The following is a 25,661-nucleotide window of genomic DNA, read 5'->3' on the forward strand; positions in this document are numbered from 1 at the left end:
TGCTCCTCAGTGGTAACCAATATTGTACACAACTCAGGTAACATAAAGAGTTCATTCCAGGCTCTTTATAAAGGTAATTATAGAGATGTGTGGAATCATGCCCTATTTACTTTAAAGTGCACTGCTTTTACCACATGCCAATTATCTGATTCTGAGTTTGAAATTCATCTAATAAATATATAATACTTGATGCTCAGTGAAGGTTGATTGATTTGTACAAAATCTTCTCCCTCTGTCATATAGGGGACAGTGGTGGAATGTAACTAAGAGTACTTTAAAGCTGCAGTATGTGAGAATTGGCCACTTGTGGAATTCATAATAATAGTTGGCAGCACATCACCAGAGGAACCGCTAACTTCTGTTAACTGAAGCTGCCATCAGCCAGGTTTAGCTCAGTTAGCCGTGCAGCTAGCGGTCACCACTGGGAGCTGGGAGCATCGGGGAGGTCAGCTGTCAACCCCGGTTGGCATGCTGAACACTGCAACACAACACATAGATGTCATGACGTCAAAACTGTTACTTGGGATTGAGCGAGTACTCCACTGAAATGAGTATCTGGCACAGAAAAGTATCATCCAAGTAAAATGTGTCAACGTCCATACTCTGGATGAAGTGAAATCTCCTTCAGTACTGTACTGAAAGTAATGTAGGCTATGTAAAAAACACTGATCTGATAAATCCTGAGGCTGTGCTGTAAATAGTTTTCAATTAAAGTATAATATGCAGAATTACCCTAAAAAAATAACAAAAAACAACAAAAATAGTCCCTCTCAATCATCACCTATGACCCTCTGGAAGTGTATCTGTGTATCTTCTTCGTCCCTGCCCTCTGTCTGTATTTTCTTTCCGGAGAAAGATGGCTGATTGTTTCATCTCATTCCCAGGATGTCAAATATCGACGCTTCAGGTTGGCAAGCTACCAGCCGGTGCTTTGGGTTGGCAGGTCACCGATCCAAAGCGTCGGTTTTATTTGCCAACCTGCAAATGACATGCCAATCAACTGTCTTTCTTCGGAATAGTTTACTGCGCTGACAGACAGTTCCTGCGTAGTTTCCTATCAAGGGGAGTATCTTCCTCCATGACTGTACAGGAAATGGTGAATCATTATATTTAATATTCATGAGCTGTGACAAAAAGAATAGTAAAATGACTTTAAAGCAGATGCATGGTTTCTCAATCCGCTGTGTCTGCTCTGGTAAAGAAGTCAAGTTCATTTTAAACCTGTTTTCAGGCTTATATTGTGCGCTCTGTTTTTATTTAGTAACTCAACAACAAGTTTCTTCAGCAGTGCATTCAGAGGTGAATTCACAGAAGTCCCTGTAATCTGGAGCCAGGCACTAGCAGGGCACAGTGTGCAGGACACTGTGTGTGTGTGTGTGTGTGTGTGTGTGTATGTGTGTGTCTGTGTGTGTCTGTGTGTGTGTGTTATTGTTATACTCTGCACACTGTTACATAACAGGCAGCCTTCAGAATATTGTGCAATAATTTTCAGATAAGAGTAGAGCAAAGCATGCAAGGACAGCAAGCAGCTACAGTATGTCCGTGCATGGTACAAAATTTGACGTGAATCATTCGGTGATGGGTGTCACGTTCTTAGTATGGCAGCAGAACACATGACATTAGCAGGGAGGAAGGATCCGTCTCTAATGATCGGATGTATGCGGCCTGTTTAAGGAGGACTGACAGTGCAACTCAAGTCATGTGCTGTACGTTCTTCATAAATGGATCGACTGTCTCCTTTCTCGGCTGCTCTTGAACGACCTGTTACACAACACGTCCCTGATCCTCGCAAACATGCCGTGGTATGCAAAAACAAGCCGACGGGACTAAATGCTGCTTTCAGAAAGAGTTTGCTTCCAAAAGACCTGCGTCTACTAAACGATAACGTCCCCCCCGAGCGCCACTTCCTCCAGCCCTGAGCTCATGGATCCGGCTCAGGTTTCTGAGGCCTCGGATCAGCTGCTGGCTTTCGCACTCCTGTGCGCCCTGAGACAGCGGACGAGGTCTCCAGAGAGGAGAGGTGAAAGGGTAATCTGATCCCACCTGCTGACACAAGCTGCCAGTAGCTGGGGATACAACTAATTCTGTGAGACAGACATAAATTGTGTCATTGACACAACCGGTTTGAATAATTCATGACCTGACACAACTCCCAGTCCTGTCACTTTGCAGCGAACAGTCAGTGGGCGGGGCTTGCTGGGAGCCGCACTTCCTCCTGCCTGATTTGGTTTCAGATCTTTTTTTGTTTGGACAGGGTCTCTTAAAAGTTTGCTTTTTTGTGTGTGCTAGGATAGTCACATTATTCTGAACAAACAGCTAATCATGTTTGTGTACTTGAACGTGAATCTCACAGTATTTCTTTTGTAATTTCTTGTCTTGCTACGATCAGTAATGTAGGCCACTTCAAAATCAGCTTTTCAAAATGAGCTTAAGCTGTCATTGCATTCATTCCCTCCCTGTCTCTCTCCCTCTCTCTCTCACACACTCACACACACACACACACACACACACACACTCTCACACACACACACATACACACCTTTGGAATCAGAGCCTCCACAGAGTAACTGATAATGGACCATTGTGTGCCATGCGGTCACAGGAGCCTGATGATTGAAAACCAAATTAACTTTCCTTCTGAGTGACTCTTGAGTAAGATGAAGCCGACGTCGGCTCACAGGTTCCTACCAGTTTCAAATTCTTGTCTGCTTAAATGAGCCGGAGTCCCTCAGACGCCCTTTTAAAACCATGTGAGCTGTTGGATACAGCTGTTTTTTCAGTTTTTTTCCTAACTCACGTTTCTCCATGCCAAGTTAATTTCTTCAAATTGCTTGACGCGGCTGTCTTTACCGACGTGCGGCTCAGCAAAACAAACTGCACTAATGCAACCAAAACACTTCACGCACATCTCAGAATGAACACGGGCAACGTTCGTCTCACGTCAACAACATGGCATTAAAGTAAGTGATGTGAATGATTAGTCATGAATCAAATGAAATACACTACCAACAATACGAGATGGGCAGAAACACATCAAAATACAAATACTTGATAACCAAATATATCAAAATGAAATACAGAAGAACTAAATAACAAGTCAAGTGATTCATGATTTAATAACATAAAAAGACATTCTGTTCAAATTGATTTCATTTTAGCCATTTAGTAGCCTTATTATTTGATTTTACTGGAATAATTGATGGGTAGCGACAGACGGGAGGTCCTTTCGGGTGATGTTATGTGACTTTATGTTCTTTAAACTCCAAATGTAGCCTACTCTGACATTGATCATGTCCGTGGGTAAAACAGCTCTGTAATGGCAAATCATCCAACATATTTAATGTATTATGATACAGCGATTGATTATTAAGGTAGCCGACAAAGTTAAGGTCCCTTCTTTCTTGCATGGATTACTGTATGTGAAGCTTTGGTGCCATTTTTGCAGAGAGTGCACAAGTGATGCAATACTAAACTACACAGACAGAGGAGAGCCACAGTTAAAGAGACACAACGGTGGCAGTCAACCTGAGTTTCTGTCCACGCTTTCTGTCGATCAGTCAACAGGCCTTCCCCTCGCACAGCCAGAGTTTGTGATCAGGTGCTGTTTGTTTGCAGGAACGTATAAAGTTCAAAAGATCAGAAACCTGTGAGCGCTCGTGTCATTTTTGCTGAGTGCATCTGAAGAAAGCTATCGGCGAAAATGTGTTGTTAAAGTCGTGTCAGTGTGCGGAGGTTCATTCCGATCCTTACTTTCTGTTGCTCTCTTGCAATGCGCCTGGAAAAGAGTCTTTTCTGCATGCCTGATCTGATCCGTACCTGGCAATCTCCTGCAGATTATGTCCAGACATCCAGCCTTGGTGGTGTCCAAGAGGGACATCTGATCATGTGGATGGTGGTCATAAACATTTCCACTATGAGGTTGTGGAATGGAGAGAAAGGTGGAAGGAAAAGTGAGACCACTCCATGACTGGAAGAGATGGCGAAATCACACATTGTTCCATACAATAACAAAATGTTCTGGTCTTCTTTGAGGTCATCACGGCATAAATACAGACTCTCAGTGTCCTGGTAATGACTTCACGTTGGTGTGTTGTTTAAAGGTTTTGTGACAGGTATGCAAACGTGCAAAAAATTAAATAAACAGAGTTTTGGTGAGAAAACAGTTGTGGTCATTTTGTGTGAAGGCAATGAAACATGATACAAAGGTTGCACCTCATTGACCTGCCTGACGAGTTTTGAAAAAGTGCAATTGAGAGATGGGAGGTAACAAGTGTAAACAACAGTAATCTATACACGGGAAAAAAAATGAAGATTTTCCCGGACAGTGTGTTGTCATGTTTAAAGAAATACCTCAGAAACACTTCATGGCCTGCTGCTGCTATGGGCTAAAAGAAATGTTTCACCCACTCACTCGTCCTTGTGTTTTTCTTTTCCATGGGAAGGTTAAACTTCAGACTAAATTGCTAAATCTTTTTATCAACTGAGTCATCACTCCGAGGAACTTTGCTCCTCAAGGCTTTCTTAGTTTTACTCAGTCACCATTTATATCTGAGAACAAGAAGAGGGCTTCTGCTTACATCCAAACTCAGAAATTCCTGATAAAATCTATTGTGCTGTGTTCCAGCTCACATTTAGATGTGCTGTCGAAGAATCATGTGATAATTAGAATACTTTTAACCATTTATTGAACCAAAATATATATTTAGAGCTCTTAAATTTCCCAAACTGCTATTAAAAAAGTCACTTATCAACAAGTTACTGTGTTAATTGAGCTTGTTAAGATAATGTCTGACAAATTAGATTTTTTTTTTCAAGATACTTTCAACTCAGAATGTTGTTTCGTCATGGTACACAGTACATACACTACATGATACCTTAAAACCACTGTAGTATTTGTAGTAAATGTAACAAATGTAGTAATATTTACTTCATTACAAATCATTATATATGATCAATAATTTGAGTGAAAGGTTTAACCTTAGAAAAAAGTCCATGAATTTCCAAATATCTTACTATTTGTTGTGCCCTCAATGTTGCTTTAATGACAGCATGGCATGGACTCCACAAATGTATGTAAAAAAAAAAACTAGCTTTAATTTGCGGTGATGGTGTGGCCACACTTTGGATAAAACTGATTCAGTTTCTGAAAAGCGTAACATGAGTTTACAGGATTTGCACAAGGATCTCCACACACTTGTGGAGTCCATACCTGCTTCAGTGCATGCTGTCAGCAAAGCTTTACAAGTCAAGTGAAAAGTTGAATCTTAAAATGTCCATGAAATTCAGAATATCTTAGTATTTGATGTGTTGCTCATGTTGCTTTAACCATAGCATGCACTCGAGCTGGCATGGACTCCACAAATTTGTGAAAAAAACTAAGTTTAATACACTGTCATCAAAGCCTTACAACTCACCTGAAAAGCTGAATCTTTCAAAAATTTCCATGATTTTGAGAAAATATCTTGGTATGCTCAACTTGTGCTTTCATGACAGTATGGACTCGAGCTGGCATGGACTCTACAAGTTTGTGCAAAGCTGATGACTCAGGTTTTGTCTTCAGTACCTGGATCAGTTGTATCTAAAGCGTGACCACACCATCAGAAGACCAATGTGTTCAGCTTAGCTCTTTACACAAACTTGTGGAGTCCATGCCAGCTCATGTTGTCATTAAAGCAACAGAGGGGCAAACCACAAACTAACACTTTCTGAAATACATGGACATTTATTTGAAAGATTGAACTTCTGTGACTGTCCGTCCAAACACTGTCTTGTATTTTGCACACGGTGGTCAGATTTCATGTCTGAGTTACGAGGCTGTGCAGCGTGTTGACCAGCCTGTTCTGCTCGCTCGCTTGAAAAGAAATTGATTTCCTGATTGATTGGAATAATCTTTAAGAGATAAGGAACAATAAAAGACTCCTGACTCAAAGATAACTCCTCAGACACTCCTTTGCTCTTTTACTCCCTGTGATGATATTGATAACTTGTGTGTTTGTTTTTGGTCTGTGTTTACTCTCAGGGAGCCTGATATTCCGGCCTGGGCTCCGTTACTCTACCAGCTGCAGCTGCTGGACATCAGAGAGAAACCGGACCCGTTGACTCTGCCTGTTGCAGACCGCATCCGCATCGGCAACCAGAAAAGAGAGCGAGGAAACTTTCTTTTCCAGAGGGAGGAGTACTGCCTGGCTGCCAGGGCCTATTGTATGGCTCTGGATATGCTAACCACAAGCAGCAGAGGTACGGCTGTCATCGAAAGCTGAATTTATTCATAGAAAAACATTACCGCACTGTCACCCGGGAAAGTGTCGCCACAGCTGATATGAGCACCATCTTCATGGGAAGAGGTGAAAATGGAAAAATGGAAAAAAACAGATACAACACACACACACATGCATTAGAAAATTGAAACGCAGCGTTTGATGGAGGCTTCAGACACATTTCACATCCATCTGAGCCCAGAATGACATAACAGTTCAGCTCTGCCCTCCAGTCCTCAGCACGCTAATCACGCCATCGCCATGCAGAGCCGCGTCTATCTGCGCCGAGTGCCACCGTAAACGTTTTTGCTTAATTCTTTTGCATAATCAGAGCTAATCAACTTTCATATTATTTCCACCTTCTTAATCACTTCAATCACCGACGAGGCAGGACGGGCCCGTGAGGGAAATGTGACTGAACAAGTCAGTGAAGAGAAAAACATGGACTGCCTCGTAATGCGTCAATGACGGCGGAGCGGCGAGTGAACTCACAGTGGCACCGAAGAGACGAGTTTATCAGGGCATCGAGATCGTGTGATTAGTGGATGAGGAGACGAGCGGGAAAATAGACGATAATGAAGCAGAGACATCGACAGCTTTAACTCTTTTTGGATCGATTCGAGCCCATGAGGATTATTTTAAGTACGATTCATGGCACATGGAGATTATTAATCACTCTCATTTATTAAATATCTCAAGAATTTGAAAGGTCACTGACTGTTAACCGGTGCCTCTAAATGACCTACATGAGCAAATGGGACCATCAGCATAGAAGATATGTGATCTCAATATAGTTAGTCCTAATGACTGCCACCAGGGCCCGGTTCTGAATATTAAAACAATCTTTTACGGTGGAGTGCCGAGGATGAATCGAGGAGTTTCATCCTGAGGGGAGGAAGCTGCTCTGTAGTCTGGTGGTACGGCAGCCGATGCTTCTGTATTGCCAGCCAGCCACAGAATAACTGGCTTTTTCAACACATTTGATGTTGGCCTGGCAACTGAGCTTTATCTTGCTGTCAGCTTCTAATTACTAAAACGTATAATTACGAAAACGAAAACTACGACTACCACCAAACCGAATCCGTAAGCTTCAGGAGTACGTGTGACCTACGTGTATGAATGGTTATGTTACTTTAGTGAGTTTAGTATGTTTACTCTGTTTCACCGTCGTCATATTGAAGTTCAGTCAGACAACTCACGCTTGAAATGTGTAATATAGCAGCAAAACGGGGTTAGAGTTTAGCGTCTAGACTCCGACCCCAAGACTCCTTGCAGGCATGTTTACAGCAGCCATGTTTTCATAAAATCTCAAGTGAATTTTAAGCAACCTTTTGAAAGTTTGCAAAATATTTAAATAATTAATTAATTTAAAATATGCAAATCTGGTGCATTTCCGTGAGCTGCTTTGAGCAAATTAATAAGTGTGGCTACGTCCTGTGTGATTGTGGTAGTAAACAGAGGCTAGAGGTAAATCTTGCCGTTTCCGTACCATTTCTGATACAATATTCTTCAAAATGTGCATAAAAATGCTTTACCAAAATACGGCTAGTATTAATTTTTTCTGCCTGATATGGCTTACAGGCATCGTCCAATTTATTAATGTTACATAGGCACTAACACTTCAAACACCTGTGTTTAAAAAAAAAAGTAGTACAAAAAAATTGCATCTTTTGTTTCACTCACATGCAAAAAATGCACGCACTAACCAGATCAAGATCATTACGACAAGAAGAGGTTGTGCTCATACTGCTTTTGTCCACCTTAAAGCAAAACAAGTTACTTGGTGAACTTATAGCAGCAGGCAAGCAAAGCAAGCTATCAGCTTGTAAACACAGCAGAGCATTTTACAGCTAAAGAGCTGGTGGAGACCAAAACGGAGCTAAAAAAAAAAGAGTCAATATTGAACTCGAAGTTATTATTGATGTAGGTCTGGACTGCTGTAAGTGCAAATTGTCAACTGTTTCCAGTTGGTCACATGAGAAGTCATTAATGTGTGAGTGTAGCATTAAGAGCTTGTGTCTGTGGCAGAGTGGAGTTATGAGAGGATCCACACACACGTGGTTGCTGAGCTGCTAGCATTTATCAACCATCATACTCCGGGCCAAGTACAAAAAGTGCTCATTACTGGGGTCACTGCTGCATTCAGCTGGACTTGTGTGTCTAACGATGAAACCATGCAGTTTTTTTTCCAGTGGAGACAGTGATACAATATCCAGATGAATAAAAGAACAGAGGATGAGCGATCCTTATAATGACACCCGATGGGAGTTTCTCTTTGATTGGCCAAATATTTTCAAGATTCTGCTGTATTTTTTAATAAATCCTCTCCAGCATTAGATGAATAATCTCTCTCAGCTGGTCCTGGCTTTTTTTTTTTCTTTTCTTGTCGGCAGTATCTGTGCCACTAAATGTCCCCAGCAGAGCAAACATCCGAGGTTGTGTGTCTCGGTCTCTGTACAGATGGTAGCGATGGCAGTGTGATGGCGGAGGAGGAGGAGGTGCAGGACTACCGGGTGAAGTGTTTGAACAACCTGGCCGCCGCTCAGCTCAAACTGGAGCGGTACGACGAGGCACTGCACACCAGCAGGGACGTTCTGACCCTCGAGCCAAACAACGTCAAGGCCCTCTTCAGGGCGGGGAAGGTGAGGGCCCGATTCTTCCGGGTTATATCACTGAGAGGCAACTGCGAGGAGCATCTCATTTGATCCTTATCAATCCATAAATGATTATTGCAGGGACAGTTCCTGCAAGCAAGAGAGTTTTCTTTAATTTGGGATTAGATTTGATTACTTTTGAGAAAGAAATAGCCGCAACGTTATTGCTATCTGTCCTCTGCCTGTTTTGATTTATGGGTCCTCCAGCACTGCTCACACTGTACCTTCTCTAATCTCCCTCAGCTCCTCTCGGACATGGGGGAGTACAAAGAGGCCATGGAGGTGCTAAAAAAGGCCTTGAAACTGGAGCCAGCCACCAAGGTGAGATTATGTGGGTGAGCCGGTCCGTCCCCTCGCCATGTCCATCCAAAATCTGCCTGTGAATCCCTCACAAACAAAGGAAAGGTCATTCTAAAATTAGGCCGCCATTATTATTAGAGCCACCGAACCAGCCAATCAATACGGATGAAAAGTGGCCCACTTAAAGGTCCAGTATGAAGGATTCAGGGGGATGTATTAGCTGAAATGTAATATTCATAATTGTGTTTTTTAAAGTGTATAGTCTTTTATGTTTTGGTCACCTTAGAATCAGCTTTTTGTGTATACAGAGGTCCGCCGTGTTTTTCTACGGTAGCCCAGAGGAGACAAACGAAAATCACATCTAGAGAATTAGCACCAAACACAAAGTAAAGCTGAGGCTGATGGGGATGTCATCGATTTTACAGGCATTTTGTCAAAAAAGCTAAATATTGGAAAAATTGAATGGGGGAAAAAGCTAAATGACGAGTGAGAAGCAGCAAACCTATTGTGATTCATCCTCAGAGGGACACGAATGGCTGAACCAAAGTTTAAAGCAATCCAATATTTCGAGACATTTCAGTCATAGCCACAAATGTCACCTCCGTGGTGCTGGATGCTACAAGTCAGGTGATCACTAAAGTAAAAAAGGATTCATCCTCAGGTGGACATGATGTCTTTCTCATATTTCAGGACATTCTTGTCTGGACTGTAAGCAGTTAACAGACATTGTCATCCATTAAAGCTCTGGTGCTAGTGCAGCTAAGAAACCATAAACATACACAAGCGAAACTTAGCAAAATATTGATTCATGCAGCAGTTGTAATGCAAGTTAACACACGGTATGTACGATTCGGTTCATGAAGAAATATTATACAGTCATTAATGACTGAACTGAACATAGTCAGAAAATGCAAAAAAAAATTACAAACTATGAAACTTTTTCCAGATCTGTTCCAGATCACGGACAGTTGAGAATACAATAACTTAATTTTCTGCCCCATTAAATCCTCGCCATTCAGTTCCTCTCATCTTCATCCACGCTCGTATATCCCACAGCTGCTTGTTTTACTGCAGCTTTTTCAGTCAGCAGAAAAACATCTTCTGCAAACTGTGAGAAACACTCTTCATGTTCACTGTGAAAGTTTAGAGCCGTTCACACGTCGGCCTCAAGAGAAGGATCCTGGTGAGCGACTTCTGTTGAGGGCCTGTCCCGTCTTGTTTGTGTGGGTTGGCTAATCTGCCAAATCCTCCACGCTGAGGGCTCTGGCGAAAAATAACTGCACATCTGGCAGCCTACAGATGTGACCGCACGGCTCAGAATTGTCCGGCAAAGTTGCTGAAAATAACAAACGTGAGCTAAATACTGTCACTGTGAGCCCGGCGCTGCAAAAGGAGTGGACTAAAGGTAAGAAAGGGCCAAAGTCGACCCTCCAGACTGTGTTAATAAGACAACTTCTCTCTTCGTTTCATCAAAAAAAGAACAACAATCTCAGGTCCTCGTCTATTTTTAGCCGACTGATTTCACTCACTGCAGGCTGGGTGAGAGTGCTAAGAGTTAATGATCAGCTGTTTACAGCACACTGCTGCCAGTACTGCAGCGACCTGACCTAAAGGGCACACTGCCACTGTCACAAATATGTCTGGTCTTGTCTAGACAAACCGAAAATATCTGCCGCTTTGGTAATTACACCCCTTGTCTCAACACTGGATTAAATACTTTGAGGAAAACTGATTTTAGCTCCTGTGGGAGAAAGTTGTCATACTGCGGCTGTACTACAAAGTCGAAGCACAAACAGACAAGAATACGTGTTTTGCCCGCTTTGTTTTAAAACATTTCATGACAAGCTACATGAAAACGGTGGAGATTAAGCACGGGCATTTGCAATTTAAAAGAAAAATGAAAAATTCTGTTATGATTCATTTGTCTTTGGCCTTCAGTCTTTAAGGTCAACTCTGTCAGGATCTGTGTTTCAGACCTCTGCTCTCCCCTGCTGGACAATTTTTGAAACTGCCTCCTGTCTCCTTTCCAACATTAGATCTTTATTTTATCATTTAGAAGATGTGTTGTTGAGATGTCATGTTTATCGCTTCTTCTTTAGGCGATCCACGTCGAGTTATCTAAACTGGTCAGAAGGCAAGCGGGAGGCAGCGACACTCAGGAATGGAGAGCCAAGCCGGCGGAGATGCTCGGAGACAACATCGCACCATTTCTTATTCCCTCTAAGAAGAAACCATCTGTAAGCCTCAGCAGAAAATATGTAAACAGATTCTGTTCTGACTCCATCTTGACTCCTCTTTGTTGTTTGTGTGTCTTTTTCTTTTAAATATTTTTTAGGGACTTTCCTGGAAGTTTATACTCGGAGCTCTGGTTGTGGCCTTGGGCAGCTTGGTGACGTCGGTGGTCCTGACCGCGAGAAACTGAGATCCTCAGCAGGAGGCGCTTTGAATGTCCTCGTCACCACCACCACCACCATCACCATCACCATCATCATCATCATCATCGTGTGCAGGTGCAGAGCATTGCCTTCTAGTCTTATTTAGTCTTTTGAGGATTTTTTTTTTTTAACTGTAAAGAGACGAGAAGGAATGCAACACAGAAGACGCACTGAAGCCTGAAGTTGTGTTTTGTGTGAGTTTTTACGTGGTAGAAAATGTTTGAGTGAAAGGTGTAAAGTATTTATGATATTGATGACAGTGCAGCATCGAGTGAATTCACAGCACCGGCAGAGATTTCCTGCTGATGGATAAGACAGAAGGTTTTCTTTGCAGTTGCATCTGTTTTATTTGGAAAAGGGATTACATTTTTGTTTGTCATATTTAAAAAAAAAGGGTCCTGGAAAATATTCTGGTATCACAGACACAAAAAAAAAAAAAAGAAAGGGAATCTTTGTAAAGCGTGTAACCGAAACCACAAACGTAATTAGTAAACAAATAACGCGCTCAACATCACAATTCTGAGATATAATTGAGCTCCAGTTATTGTTGAAACTGAAATGTAATATTGCTCACATAAGCAATGCTTGCGATGCTTAATAAAAATGTTTTGAAGAAAGTACTTGGTCTGTCTTGATTTTTTAAAAACTAGGCACCTCTGTCACAGACATTTGGTCGCAAAAGGTAAAAAAAAAAAAAAAAAAAAAATTTAAAAAGGAGTTTTTTCATCTGGTAAAACCATTAAAAAAAGTTAAATCTCAACTCAATCTCAATTATTGTTCCTTATTTATTTCCTTCATAAAATTACTTTACTACCGAATAAATACAAAAACCTAAGACAAATATAAGCATGATTACATTATTTGCATTTTACATGTGCGCATGTTTTCCATTAACATAAATCTTCATTTTGATCAGAGAAATACATATTTGAGGCTTGAGAGGTAAATATTTCAACGCTTAAAAAGTTCTTGCAGGAAAAAAATATGCTCTTCATCACAAAAATAAAAACCACTTGGTGTCCTTCATTGCTCCGTCATATATCGACTGATATCGATCTACAGTCCACAGCAGGCGTTTAGCTTCTTCTTTGGGTTGGACGGACTCAGTCTGACCTGAGATTCTGACTGCCGCCTCAGTTTGACATTTTTCTTTACCTCTCTGTGGAAAGGGAAAACAAGTCTAAGTGTCGCCCTGGTTTGAGAATGAAAAAAAAAAACCACTTTAAAACTCACTCTCTTCTGCCTCCTACCTCGCTAGATGAAGCACGGCCTCGACGATGTTCGTTCCCTCTTTGGCACTCGTCTCGCAGAACAAGGCGCCGTATGCCTGCAAGCAAAGTAGACATACCTGACTGCAGTGGGTTTATTTAGACACCTGGGAGGGCCGGGTGTCTGTATAAACATTCTTCAATAAGGTGGAATGAGAAAGTTACACACCTTGGCTAACTTCTCTCCGTGCAAACTGCTCACACAGCTTCCCTCTGGAAGCTGCTCTCGCAGGTCCACCTTGTTTCCAATAACACACATGGGGATTTTCTCCTCTGCTGAGTCCTGTTGAAAAACAAAGGACATTGTAAAATATATTCCAGCTTCTTGGTCAGTTATTAAACACTTGAGAATTTCAACAGTTACCTGAATCTGATCCACCCACGCCCTGACATTAAGGAAGCTGGTTTCTGAAGTGACATCATAGAGGAGCAGGACTCCATGAGCTTTACGGAAATAGGACCTGGCAATGCTACGAAACCTATAATAAAAATAAATACAACCCGATTTTTAGTGCATTTTCAATTGAAAGAATAGTTTTGTTAACACAGATTTAATTGATAACATGTTTTTCCTGTTTAAACTCCTCTACCTCTCCTGCCCAGCCGTGTCCCATATCTGCAGGCTCGTCTTCTCTCCGTCCACCAGCATCCTCTTCATTTGGAAATCAACTCCTGAGAACCAAAAAACAGATTTTAAACTTCTGAAACCAAGAATGCGTCAGCGTCTGATTGAATGCTATGTGTTTGCTGTGGCACCCACCCAGCGTTGTCTGCATGTCTCCTCTGAACTCGTTGAGCGTAAGTCTCAGCAGGAAGCTGGACTTTCCAGATCCTGCATCTCCGGCTAAAACCAGACGGAACATCGGAACAGGTTCTTCAGATTCCACTATGTCTGCTTCTAAAGGCTTCTCACAAGGGACAAAAGATAACTTTAATATGGAAAAATCTTATTTTCTGCTTTATTTTTTAATTAAGAAATCAGTAAGTCAGTTTATTCTCGACTCAAGCTTCACTTCATTATTTTTCCGGAGCCTTCACTCAAATCTCACAGCCTTTGCCATCATACAACCACCTGTAATCACATGACCAATGCTGGCCATTTCATTTAGCAAGTTACTAAAACGCTGATGGTAATGTCGTTAGTGTTGGCAGGTATTTGATCATAAACCCAAACAAGTTGGATGAATCACATTTTTCAACACAAAAGGTAAGACACTGGTGGTGATACATCATTGGTTCTCAACCAGAGGGTGAGGGCCCCCAGAAGGTGTTACAGTAAAAATCTGAAGGGTCATGAGGTGAGTGACGGAGAGGAAACAGAGGAAATGTTCCTCTAATCTTTGGAGTTTTGTCCTCGTAAATAACTAGCAGTTTTGGTAATTATTCTACTAGTTTTGACGTAATTTAAGAAAACATTTGAAATATGTTCCTTGGTAATAACCAACTAGCATGAAATTTCCAGACATGTAAAAATGCAATTTCACTTCTTTGGGACTAAAACAGGAAATAGATCAATGAGTTGTTGATTAAACTCGCCTCAAATGGTAAACACATGTCTGTTGGCTTTCTATTGTTACCAGCCAGGGCACACCTGTGTGATAATCAAGCTGGTTAATCAGCATCTTGATATGCCGCACCTGTCAGGTGGGTGGATGATATCAGTGCTCACTGACGTGGATTTAAAAATATTTGTGAACAAAATTAGAGATAAATTTGCATAGAAAAAGTCTTGTTTTTGCTTGGTTTGGGAACAAAAACAAAGGTGTTACCTTTATATTTTTGTTTGGTGTAAAATGAATGCTTACTGACAAGGTCTCACGCATTAAAAAGTGTTTTACCTTTGAGGAAAATGCAGACAAACGTCTTCGTAGGGATGATGCAATAGAGTTTGTCCTGCTCGGAGCCACTGACACTGTCGCTTCAGATTTCACTTCTGATATCTGTAACAGACAAAGAAAATACTATTTTTAACTCACCAGCACATTGACATTATCTGACCTCTGACCTGTTTGAGCTTGATGTCTGATCTGACCTCCACATCAGACGGGACATACGAGTAACTGCGATGCACAGTTTCTGTCGAGCTCCTGCTGTCGTCGCTGTCGTAATCGCTGCCTGCGCTCTCAGCCGTGTCCATCGGCAGCGAGACTCCACTGTCCAGGTACTTTTCAGCCCAGGTGGCCACATGAGAGTAGGTCATTTTGCTGGGATCCTGCTCCGAGCTGCACCAAAGCACCAACACACTTTAGCTTTAAGCTGTGACGATTGAATTCGCCGAAATCAATCCTCAGATTCACAGAGGTGTAAAAAACCTTATATACCTGCTGTGGTTGAGTGTGCTCTGTCGGAGGGGTTTCATCCTTCGGGCTGGGATTTCATTTTGGGGAGACAGCTGTTGGGGAGATTAGGAGCGTCAGGGAGGAAACTTTTTTTTCACACTTGAACTAGTGAAGACAATATACTGTCAGCGTCTATCGGGAAATATGAGGAAATATGTCTTAAGTTAACACGGAACTTACCCTCCTTTTAGCTGCGCTGGCCAACGCGGAGCGCAGCCCGTCGTTACTGTCATAAAGCTTTTTGTTCGTTTCCCTAATGACGTGTTCAAGGAAACAAGACAGGTTCAGACACAAGTACAAACATTTACTTTATATAACAGTTGTGTGGTAGAAAGGACGGGGCAATATGAAACTATACATAATCTCAGATTTTTTATTTCACGATGAGTGTTTTCCTGGTTTTAAAGGCTGGATTACAGTTAAGTGATGTAATTTTATAAAGTTACTGTTCTACCATTTGTAAGCAACATTATGTAGAAATTGCCATTCTGTGTGATTTGGCACCCCCCAAAGTTCCGGAGTGCAACACAACTGTAGAACAATACAAATCCCAGGTCTGTAACAGTTTGTCAGACATAATGTTGCTGCTGACTACAAACAAAACTCACTACATCAGAACAATTTAACACTGAATTTATTATTTTGTTGCCAACAGAAATCGTAGCCACTGATATCTCAAAACCTGAGCAATCAAAACCAAAACTATCTGAGGCTAACCGCTGATCAAATGATGAGTAATTATAAACTTTCCATGGTTACTTTTTTCTTCCTGAATGTTCAGACTCAGAAGCTTCATCAAGTAAAAGACAAGACTTACTGGAGAATGTTTATCTGACTCGAATACGACTGGTACTCCAAAAGCATCCTCTTCAAATCCTCTGTTTCTCTGTAAAGAAACACAGGCCCCATGTTGCACTGTAAGCTGGATCATATTTTGTGTCAACAGGGCTCGAGTAAACAACAGCGGCTCACCTTTCGTGCTGAGCCTTCTGGTCTGCGTAAATGTTCTTCAGCTTGTCCAGCTCTGTGTGCAGGATGGCGATGTCGGTCTGGGCCTGCACCAGAGACGTCCGCAGCTGCTCGTTTTCCTGGGAGGAGATTCAGCGAAGAGCTAGAATAAATCTACACGACATACATCCGACTGGTTCAACTAAAACAATCACATCTAAAACGATTTACCTGTGAGAGATCACTGATTTGTCTGTTCAGTCTGACCACCTCCTCCTTTGACTGGTTGGAATCAGAGTCCTCCTGGCTCTGGGAAAAAAGACATTTACACAAAACACTTTGTTAAAAAACACTTTCAGATGTCAATAATAAAAAAAAAAGATGGAAAAAAAAAAGGCATTTAAAGACTTGTAGTTCCATATAATGGCAAACTAAGTAGCAGCAGTAGCAGTCAGCCCTTTGGATGTAGACATGTCAGTTACATATCAGTTATAATCAAACCAAATAGTTGGTATATCTCAACTTGTGACCAAGAAATGTGCCAAGTGGGAATTTTGACAGCTAAAAAATAAATCTGTCATGTAAGTATTTTGGTGTGAACTGTCAGTCTACTGCTTCACCACATATTGTTCAAACTTCCTGAGACTTTTCTTCCTATAAATATTTTGGCAATAAACTAATGGCCAATATATTGTTAACAAGCGCCATCTACTGGCAAGTAATGTAACTGCTTTCACAATTCAACATTTGTGCCAAACGGAGGCCTTGAACATTACTGCATTTTTCTCTTTTACACCTGTTTACAGTGTGTGTGTGTTCCTGCTGCTAAAAACTAATACACATTAAAGAAAATGTGCAACAAAGACTGATAAAGTTTTGTCTTTGGTGCTGCACGTTTCAACTACAAACAACATCAAAACATTTTTCCACTGTAGATACCCTCGAGGTGGAATTGTTTTCATGCATTGTGATGTAGGGCGGACCTGCTGAAGGTGTAGATATTGACCTATAGCACAGCATCAGATTTCACTTGTTGATAGCACGACTGAAACACAATACAGATAAGTCTTGCATTATCAAGGCATAGGGTGGTGTAATTATCTACCCCACAGTAACTGCGATTAAATTTTTGTATTTACTTTGTGATTTAAAGGAACGATGAGAAAGTTTGCTTCATGTTGATAACAAATAGAAGGCTACTGCCATGCGATTATCAGCATTGTGAGCAGGTTAATGAAGAGGAAGAAGATCATTGAGCTTTTCTTTAACCTGCTGGATGTTGGTTTTCACCATCATCATGCGCCACACTGCCCGAGACGATCGCAGGTCTTATGCTCTGCTGCCACATTATGCTATGAGCTTCTACTGCACAAATATAAAGGCGACTACTTCAACTTGACATTTAACGCTAACACTAATTTATCTAAGATAAGAGCTGCTTAGAGAGGGAAAAAATAAGATTTTTTATTCATCTTCAAAAAAAAAACAACACTTCCAGTTTTGAAGCACAATGAAGGTTGGTGTGAGACGATTTATTTTTATTTTTTTTTACCAATTATTCATTATCATGTTGGCTAGCACTTAGTACAAGTGTTTAACATAACACCTCAAACACACCCAAACAAACAAAAACAGCAGCTATAACACAGAAGAGAAAAAAGCAAACAGATTGCCCGTAGGCGGCAACATCGGCTATGTCCAGAAGTGCTGCTACTCTTACGTACAGAACGTATTATAATTATTATTATTTAGTGTCGTTTTGAAGGTCATCCAAGGACGACTATAGTACAGTTCAGACTGCAGTGCTGTGGCGGGAAGGCAGGCAGGACAGGAAAGTGCCTGTTGCTGGATTGTAAACTTAAACTATGGGAGCTAGCACAGCTAATGGGCTAACAACAGCATTCCTCAAGTTGTACACACACCGTCTTATCAAACATTACCCTCTGTGCTTGTCCTTGCACCAACTACAAGAAAGCAGCATTCCTAAGTCCTGAATGAGAAGTCAGGCCGACTCCCTCTCTGATACTGGCTTGACACTGGAGGGCCTTGTGATTTTCCCTGACGCCTTGTTTAACACAACATAATTATCGTGTCTGAGGCATGTCTTCTCTGATCTTTGTGTCTAATGTTTTCTTTTTGAAATGACACGACTGTGTGTTATTTATTTTAACAGTTACATTTTCCTTACACGAGTCCTTAAAGGTGCACTTTGATAGGTCATCTCAATAAATGCGAGACATTTGGAAAGCACTTCCTCTCTCTCTGTGTTGCAGCAGGGGGTTTTTCCGGAAATGAAGCCAGAGCTGTATGTGCAGGAGCTTCTGTGTTGTCTTTCAGGTCCAGTGGCTTTTTTCTCTCCTCCATGATGTAAGAAAATAAGCCTTCTTCATACAATCTGTCTGCCATGGGAGAACAAAGTAAAAGCATGTTGTGTGGGAAAGCCTACCTTTAACAGCCTGTCCACCGTTGCACGCAGGTCTGCGACCTTATTCTCGTGCTTCCTCTGCACGGTTGCCAGAACTCCCTCCATTTTCTTTCGTTCCTACAAACATGAAACCGAAGCAGTTAGAGGTGAGGAGCAGCTCAGGCCTTGAAGAGAGGCTTTCATCTGACGGTACAGAGGCTCTTTGTGAGGAGACGTGTAACCTGCTGCTGTGTGCTGCACCACAAATATGTAGGTAGCTCACGAGAACCAAGGAAAATGTGCAGAAATTAAGGCTTTACTGCGAAATAAAACACAATCTTTTACTCAATTTTTGTGTGTCGTGTTAATTGACTAAACGCAGCTGCTTAACTTTGATTTCTATGAATATTAGAGTAAACCACAGGAGCAACCGTCCACTATAAATACTGCAGGTATCGCACTTACCTCTTCTCGCACCCTCTCCTCTACTCTGGCTAGTTGCTGCTGTATATCCTCCTCCAGTTCTGTCAGTTGACTGTTGTTCATCTCCTCAGCTCTGTGTGACCGGAGAAGTATGTTCAATTAAAGCAGATCCTCCAAAAGTGGCCCGGCAGATTAATACAGGCAGGACTGAAAATGCGAATCCATTCACCTACCATCAATAAGTCAGTTCTACCCGACTGACTCTACTCTTGTCAGACGACATATGAACCAACCAGAGGGGAGGGAGGGACAGACCTTTTAAAGCAGATTCCACAGGTGTGCTAAACTGTGACAGTGAGACTTCTCAATATTGTTTATTTTATTTTAGTAAAGTTTTATATCAGGTTTTCCAACGTTTAAAGAGTATTTATTTTCAAAAGATAATGGAAATGCACTAAGATTAAAGCAGGTATTCAGTTTCTAAAATGATGAAAAGAACAGGAAAGTGCAGCACATTTAAGTTCTTCCTACTTCCTTGAATGAGGAATGTGACTGTTCCGTACTTAATGAACCACAGAACAACGCTAAACAAAAACAGATTGGACACGCGATTCTTTCCAGTGTGTAGGACTGAAATACAATAGTCGTGTCAAGGTACTACATGAGGGATCAGTACACAGACTTAAAAGGAAATTATTAAAAGACTTGACTCACAGCTTCCTTGAGCCTTTAAAATACAACTAGAGTATCTGAAACCAGTGTTCATGCACTTTGCATTCATTCATTCATTGTTCAGCTTAAATGTTATTCACAAGGGCAAAAAAATTTAAGTTGACATAACAGTCAGGCATTTTCTCTACTGTCAGCTGTACAGCAGTGACCACAGAAATTACTGTTATACAATAAAAAAAAATGTTGTAAATCAATTTAATCCAAATTGTTAATTAACATAATTTAAAAAGGTTTGTTTTGACAAAACCAGAGCTAGTGATTGTTGGAACAGAGTGAAGATAAACCAAGAACATTGTGGTGAATTTTATTACATTTTTCTGTTGATTCTGAATGAAGCATTTTTAACTACAATAAAATGACTTCTGGGTCTGGTAGCTTCTGCGAACAGCTGTTTCTGGCTGGATCTTATTGTTTAATGAAGAGGTTTAGTCTCTGTAGCGATGTTGTCATTAATGACACTCAATAACAATCTGAGCCAGTCAGTGGCAAAAACGAGCTCTTAAAGTGGATTACTTTGAAGGTGCACAATCGCCCGCAGGGATATTGCAGCCGGTTTCACATGTGCCTGCTGCAGTAAGCTCACTCAATGCTGGACCAATTTCAAAAACAGTTTTCACTTAAACATGGGAAAATGGGATCCAGGTTGAAAAATACCACTATAAAGTTCCCTTTAATGCAGTTTAAAGTGAAGCAGTTAATCCAAGTTGATGCAGTGGAGTCGGAGGTTTGGTTTATTCACTGTCTTTGTAGTTTAAAGCCACAAGAGGGCAGCAGTTCACCACTGGGCTGAAGTCAAAACACATCCACAGCCAGTTTGTTGTAGTAAGGACAATTAGGACTTTTTAAAGTGCCACATTTAAATGTTACTAAATGCCACTGCTCATACCAACATTATAGCCACATAAGAGTGTCCATCATCTTCAACACTGTGTGATTTGAGTCACTGTTTAAATAATAGCTAATTATTTCATAGCCATTCTGTTTATTTCTAGTTCACAGGTCACATATTCTAAACTGACCCCACACAGGCAAATAGTAACATTTGTCCTCACCGCTTTAAACTGGTCTCCAGCTGTTCACACTCTAGTCTGTTGTCCAGGCTTTGGTTGACCAGCGAGTGGATGATTTCCTCATACTGCTGCAGCAGAGTCATGTTTGCAGAGGAGTGAATGGCCTGGTACAGGTCAGCCAGCTGCTCCTTGAGACTGGGAGGAGAACAAACAGTTACAACCAGCAACGAACAGATCAGTGTTGTTTTTTTCAATGTCACACTCCACCCAGAATCTATCTCTGTAGGATCAACTACTGTTGAACGATATGTAAAAACCTCCAAGCATGGAAAAGTGGGAGCAGTCAAGATTTTCTTAAACAAATAAAAGGACTGTGTGTTTAAAACTCAAACACACAGGCTCATCGTTAGCATCGCAGCATTTGACTCAGCAACAGGTAGATGTGCAATGATCTCATTAATCACTGTAGAGAGAAGTGTGAGTTCATTATAGGTTAATCTGCTATTTATTTTCTGGATTAATAGATAAATCATGTAGTCTGTAAAGTGTTTTTTGTCCACGAACAGTCCAAAACCCAAAAAATCTTCTTTTACTATTTTTAATAACACAGAAGTGCAGCAAAGTAAATATTTGACATTGGTGCTTTAAAAAATGATTGAAAAGATTAATTTATTATCAGAATAGTTGGCAGATCATTTTCTTTTAATGGACTCATTGATAAATCAACCCATTCCTGCTGCTCTAAAAATGAATAGGCCTCTATTACTTAATCAGTCATAAAATGAAATTATTGATAAGCATAATTTTGCATTTTCATGTATGAGAATCACCACAACAGAAAAAAATAACAAGCCAATAATCTGATTTTCCAATAAAAGGCCAACAAATCTGTCAATGTCACTCTGAATTGTTTATTTTTCAGATTCAAGAATTACCATTACTGTTATATAAAGTTCAGAAATTTTATTTCTGATGTCAACATGAACTCTGTTTTTAGTAAACAGCTTAATTTGTTATAAATCTAAACTTTATCTATTATAACTTCTTTAGAGGCTGAATGAACATATTATGATGATTATCGGGATATGATTGTAAATCGTAATTATTTTAGTCATGATAATCATCCCATGTCTGATAGAGGCGGATTCTTTCTGCAGTCTTCTCTCCTCTGTCTTGGCCACCTCTAACCACTTTTAAAGTAAAATGCCCACTTAGCTGCCAGCAATTGGGTAAAACTAGCTTAAATGCAGTAATGTAACAACCCATCAAAGAATCCTACTTTCATGAACATGATAAAGCGAGTTGTTGATTCAACTTTGAAGTCATTTTGGAGGCTGCAGTTTGAGGTGCTGATGAATTATAGACCATTGCACTGAGAGATGCTTCCATTACTCTGTCCTGCAATTTATCAGTTGAAAACAAACGAAAGAAACATTTCTTACAGAAGACCCATTATGCTCTTTCCTCTTACCTTTCCTTGAGTGTTTTATATATGTTCTTGTCTCAAAACACACACTGCTCCTGACAGCGCCTCATCAGCAGTTTGCCTAGAATTTCATGACTTTTTTACGCAATCGTAATGCGTCTTTGTAGCGCATAAGATTTGACACAGCCGTTCTGTTATTGTTTATGCGACGCTGGGTCAGGTCAAGGACTTCACATCAAAACCTGGACAGAGCATTCGAGGCAGAGTGTTTGGAAGCCAAAATGAGATCTTGAAAACAGAGATCTTACTTGGCGCATTGGAGACTTCCGCCGACCGAGCCGGCTTTATAAGTGCCCTCAACTGTTAAATCAGCTGCTGAAGTTTGATTGTTAAGTTCACAGACTTGCCATTCAAACACCTATTTACAGCAAGCGTCCATGTTTTCCTGAGCAGATGTACTTTGAGATTGGAAGTTGGGGAATACCCCCTCAGAAATTCCAATTTACCATGAAACACACCATTAGCAATGCTGGGTCAGGCGTGGCTGAGCTGACCAATCAGAGCAGACTTGGTATTAGGAGGGGGGGCTTAAAGACACAGGCGCTAAAGCACTGTTTCAGACAGAGTGTGAAATGTAGTGCTGCAATTAGTACTGGACAGTATGAGGAAACTGATGTGTTTTTTGAGCATCAGAGCATGAAAAAGTTGAGAACAATATGTCTCTTTTAACTCAATGTCCACTTATAAGGCTTTAATTCCAGGAAATGGCTCACCATGAGGACCTTAAGCTACATTATTTTTTTTTACCATTTCTATTTATTTTTCATATATGAACACAGACCACTGGAGAAAGCAATGATAGTTATAATCCACCCATGTAATATGTTAACACAAAAGTTTAAATAGTAAAGTCAAGCTAGCTAGCTAGCTAGCTAAGCTAGGCTGCCGTTGAAGATGTTACACCTGTTGACTAATCTGTGCGGCCGGGCAGGACGCCAGAAGCCTCATTAAAGTTATCCTTGATGAGTAACTTTGGTCTACGGCTAATGGGTCAGCAGGACTATCCAACACGCTTAGTATCAATATCACTAATAATGATAATAAAGCTATATTTTTGTTAATATGAGCAGCAGACAGTAGCAGCCGTTGGTCACGGCGGGCAGCCGGATGTGACTTTACCTCTCAGGGAGCACAGGAGCAGCATCTATCCCGCCCACAAACTCTTCCCACGGACAACTTTGGTTTTGGGACGACCCAGCACCAAACGACGCCAAGTCCAGAGTCTCTGAGACCTCCTGGAACCTGGAGGAAAAGCTGCTGTAGTCGATGTATCCGTCTTCGTCCGGGTCGAACTTATCGAACAGGGTTTTGATCTCCGCCTCGGGGACGCACAGCTCCCGGCACACGACGGTAAAGTCCTCGTACTCGATCTTGCCGGACTTGTCCACATCACAGGCAGAAAACAGTCTTTGGAGGCTGGGTCGGTCCATAGTCGAACAAGTAAAAAACACATACAGAACATATACAAGATAAAGTAAAAAAAAAAACAACAACAAAAAAAAAAAACCCGCTTCCTCTCTTGGAAGTGATTTCTGCTGCGCGACAGCCAAAATAAAAGCCTCCAAGTGTCAGTGAAAGTCTCACAGACGCGTTCAGGTGCCACCCATTGGTCCAGGTCTCACTGTAGGCGGGTGTCATCCGAATTAATGGACCCAATGAGCCACTTCCTACCTGGGATCTCTCAGTCACTGCTGCTGGGTTTATAGTTGTTTGTTTTCATCCACAGTTAGATGTCATCCATGTGTCGCTCCATACGCAGGTGGCCTGTCTCTGTTTGCCTTTAAGGTGTGTGTGTGTGTGTGTGTGTGTGGAGCATATGAGAGTTTTATCAGATACACTCCTCTTTGTTCACCTGGGTGTGCAGAGTGCGTTTCTGACTCCACCCTGTCAGATTAAAACAGGAAAAAAAAAAAAAGCCAATAAAACCCTCAAAATGTTAATATTGTGCCAAGCAGTTACATTCACATATATACATGCAGGGTTCTCCCCAGAAATTCTTAGTATAGCGGCGCACCGTCTGTCCGGGGGGGGGGGGACGTACGGACAGCCGGTCATCAACTCCGTTAGCATGGGGACGGACGGACGCTCATCGCCGTCAGCCGGGAGCTCCTAGCCGTCAACCGGGGGACGAGGGACGGACGCTCGACACTGTCATGCGCGGAGTATAGCGGCGCTGACCCAGCGGTATAGCGGCGCAGCGCCGCTGTTCCACCGTCTGGGGAGAACCCTGACATGCCAGCATACAGCAGGGGAAGAGGAAGACGTACTAATAAAACACTGTTAAAACACAGTATTATCTGCAAAATATACTTAAATTAGGAAAGGTAAAAGTACTGTTTGTGCAGTAAAGTGACCCCTTGTCAGGTTTAATATTTGGATTTGGATTAATAATACTAGTATCAAAAAATATAAAGTGCATATATGTTGCATTTTATTGCTGTTGTTGAGCTAATTTTAACTACTTTATATACTTTCTGGTATTGTAATCATGTGTGTTTGGATGCTCATCTTAAAAATGTATCCAGGTACAGTTATTAATCACATGTTAAATAATGAATGTAGTCAGTGACATTATCCAAGTATAGTTATCCAAGTAGTTAAGTATAATGTAACTTGATCACTTTGCATTACTAATGGATTACCTCCATACCAAACATAAGCAAGTAAAGACAAGGGAAAATAAAATATCATCAGAGTGATGTTGTCTGAGACTAGTATGTATGAGACTAATAAATGTATCTGTAATCTCATCTACATCTATCATAATTTGGAATTTAACAGAATAGTTACCTTCATTTGGTATCCAAATTACGTAATCCTGTTTCTCCACAAGCTGATATGTAGCATCACCATCCTGTGAGAGTCAGCACAACTTTTCACGAGCTCAGAATAACAGTTACATTTTCCAGCTAATCCAAGAGGATTTTTAAATAGTTTCTTAAACTGAAGGAGAATTTTCGGAATCATAAAAAGGAACATCCTTTAGTTCATCGGGAAAAAAATCAAATTACCAACTTTGAAGATAGCTTTCACTGAAGAGGAAGGGTATGAAATAAGGTTTTCTGGAAAGTAACTCCTGACTAAAGCTGTCAGACAAATTGAGTGAAGTAGAATAATAAACTTGCATAAAATGGAAACATTTGGGTGAAGAACAAGTACTTCAAATCTGTAATGTACTTAGTTACATTCCACCAATGATACGTTCACAAAAAAACAGCATCATTAGAGGAAACATTCTGCTGAATAAAATCACGAGCCATTCAAATAAAAAAATTATCCATTTGATCTTTATTTGAAAAATTAAAATAAAGTGCTTTTTATATACAATACAAAAAAAAAAAAAAACAGTAGTGATGTATGATACAAAAAAATACAATTCACAATATTTTTACATTGGCAGCTGAA

At 40.9% G+C, this 25,661-nt stretch overlaps 2 protein-coding genes across 3 annotated transcripts in view; one reads left to right on the forward strand and one right to left on the reverse strand.

Moving 5' to 3' along the window:
- Nucleotides 1–12,263, forward strand: part of fkbp16 (FKBP prolyl isomerase 16) — a 35,461-nt gene extending 23,198 nt beyond the window's left edge. For both annotated transcript variants that reach the window (XM_030424589.1, XM_030424588.1), the window contains 5 exons: nucleotides 6,020–6,237; nucleotides 8,718–8,899; nucleotides 9,155–9,232; nucleotides 11,311–11,448; nucleotides 11,547–12,263. In XM_030424589.1, the coding sequence (XP_030280449.1) occupies nucleotides 6,020–6,237; nucleotides 8,718–8,899; nucleotides 9,155–9,232; nucleotides 11,311–11,448; nucleotides 11,547–11,633 (703 nt within the window). In that variant the 3' untranslated portion in view covers nucleotides 11,634–12,263. The remainder of the gene's footprint in view (nucleotides 1–6,019; nucleotides 6,238–8,717; nucleotides 8,900–9,154; nucleotides 9,233–11,310; nucleotides 11,449–11,546) is intronic.
- On the reverse strand, nucleotides 12,091–24,040 carry rasef2 (RAS and EF-hand domain containing 2). Its single transcript, XM_030424586.1, has 17 exons — nucleotides 23,376–24,040; nucleotides 20,813–20,965; nucleotides 19,071–19,161; nucleotides 18,648–18,743; nucleotides 16,433–16,510; nucleotides 16,226–16,341; nucleotides 16,071–16,139; nucleotides 15,434–15,506; nucleotides 15,236–15,306; nucleotides 14,947–15,136; nucleotides 14,753–14,854; nucleotides 13,675–13,819; nucleotides 13,505–13,586; nucleotides 13,279–13,393; nucleotides 13,084–13,197; nucleotides 12,897–12,973; nucleotides 12,091–12,805 (listed from the first exon to the last, which is right to left on the reverse strand). Exons 1-17 carry the CDS (start codon nucleotides 23,684–23,686, stop codon nucleotides 12,703–12,705), a joined length of 1,986 nt encoding a protein of 661 aa, XP_030280446.1. The 5' UTR covers nucleotides 23,687–24,040; the 3' UTR covers nucleotides 12,091–12,702.
- Between the last annotated feature and the right edge of the window lie 1,621 nt (nucleotides 24,041–25,661).

Source organism: Sparus aurata, chromosome 8 (assembly GCF_900880675.1).
Source record: "Sparus aurata chromosome 8, fSpaAur1.1, whole genome shotgun sequence".
NCBI classification, from domain to species: domain Eukaryota; kingdom Metazoa; phylum Chordata; class Actinopteri; order Spariformes; family Sparidae; genus Sparus; species Sparus aurata.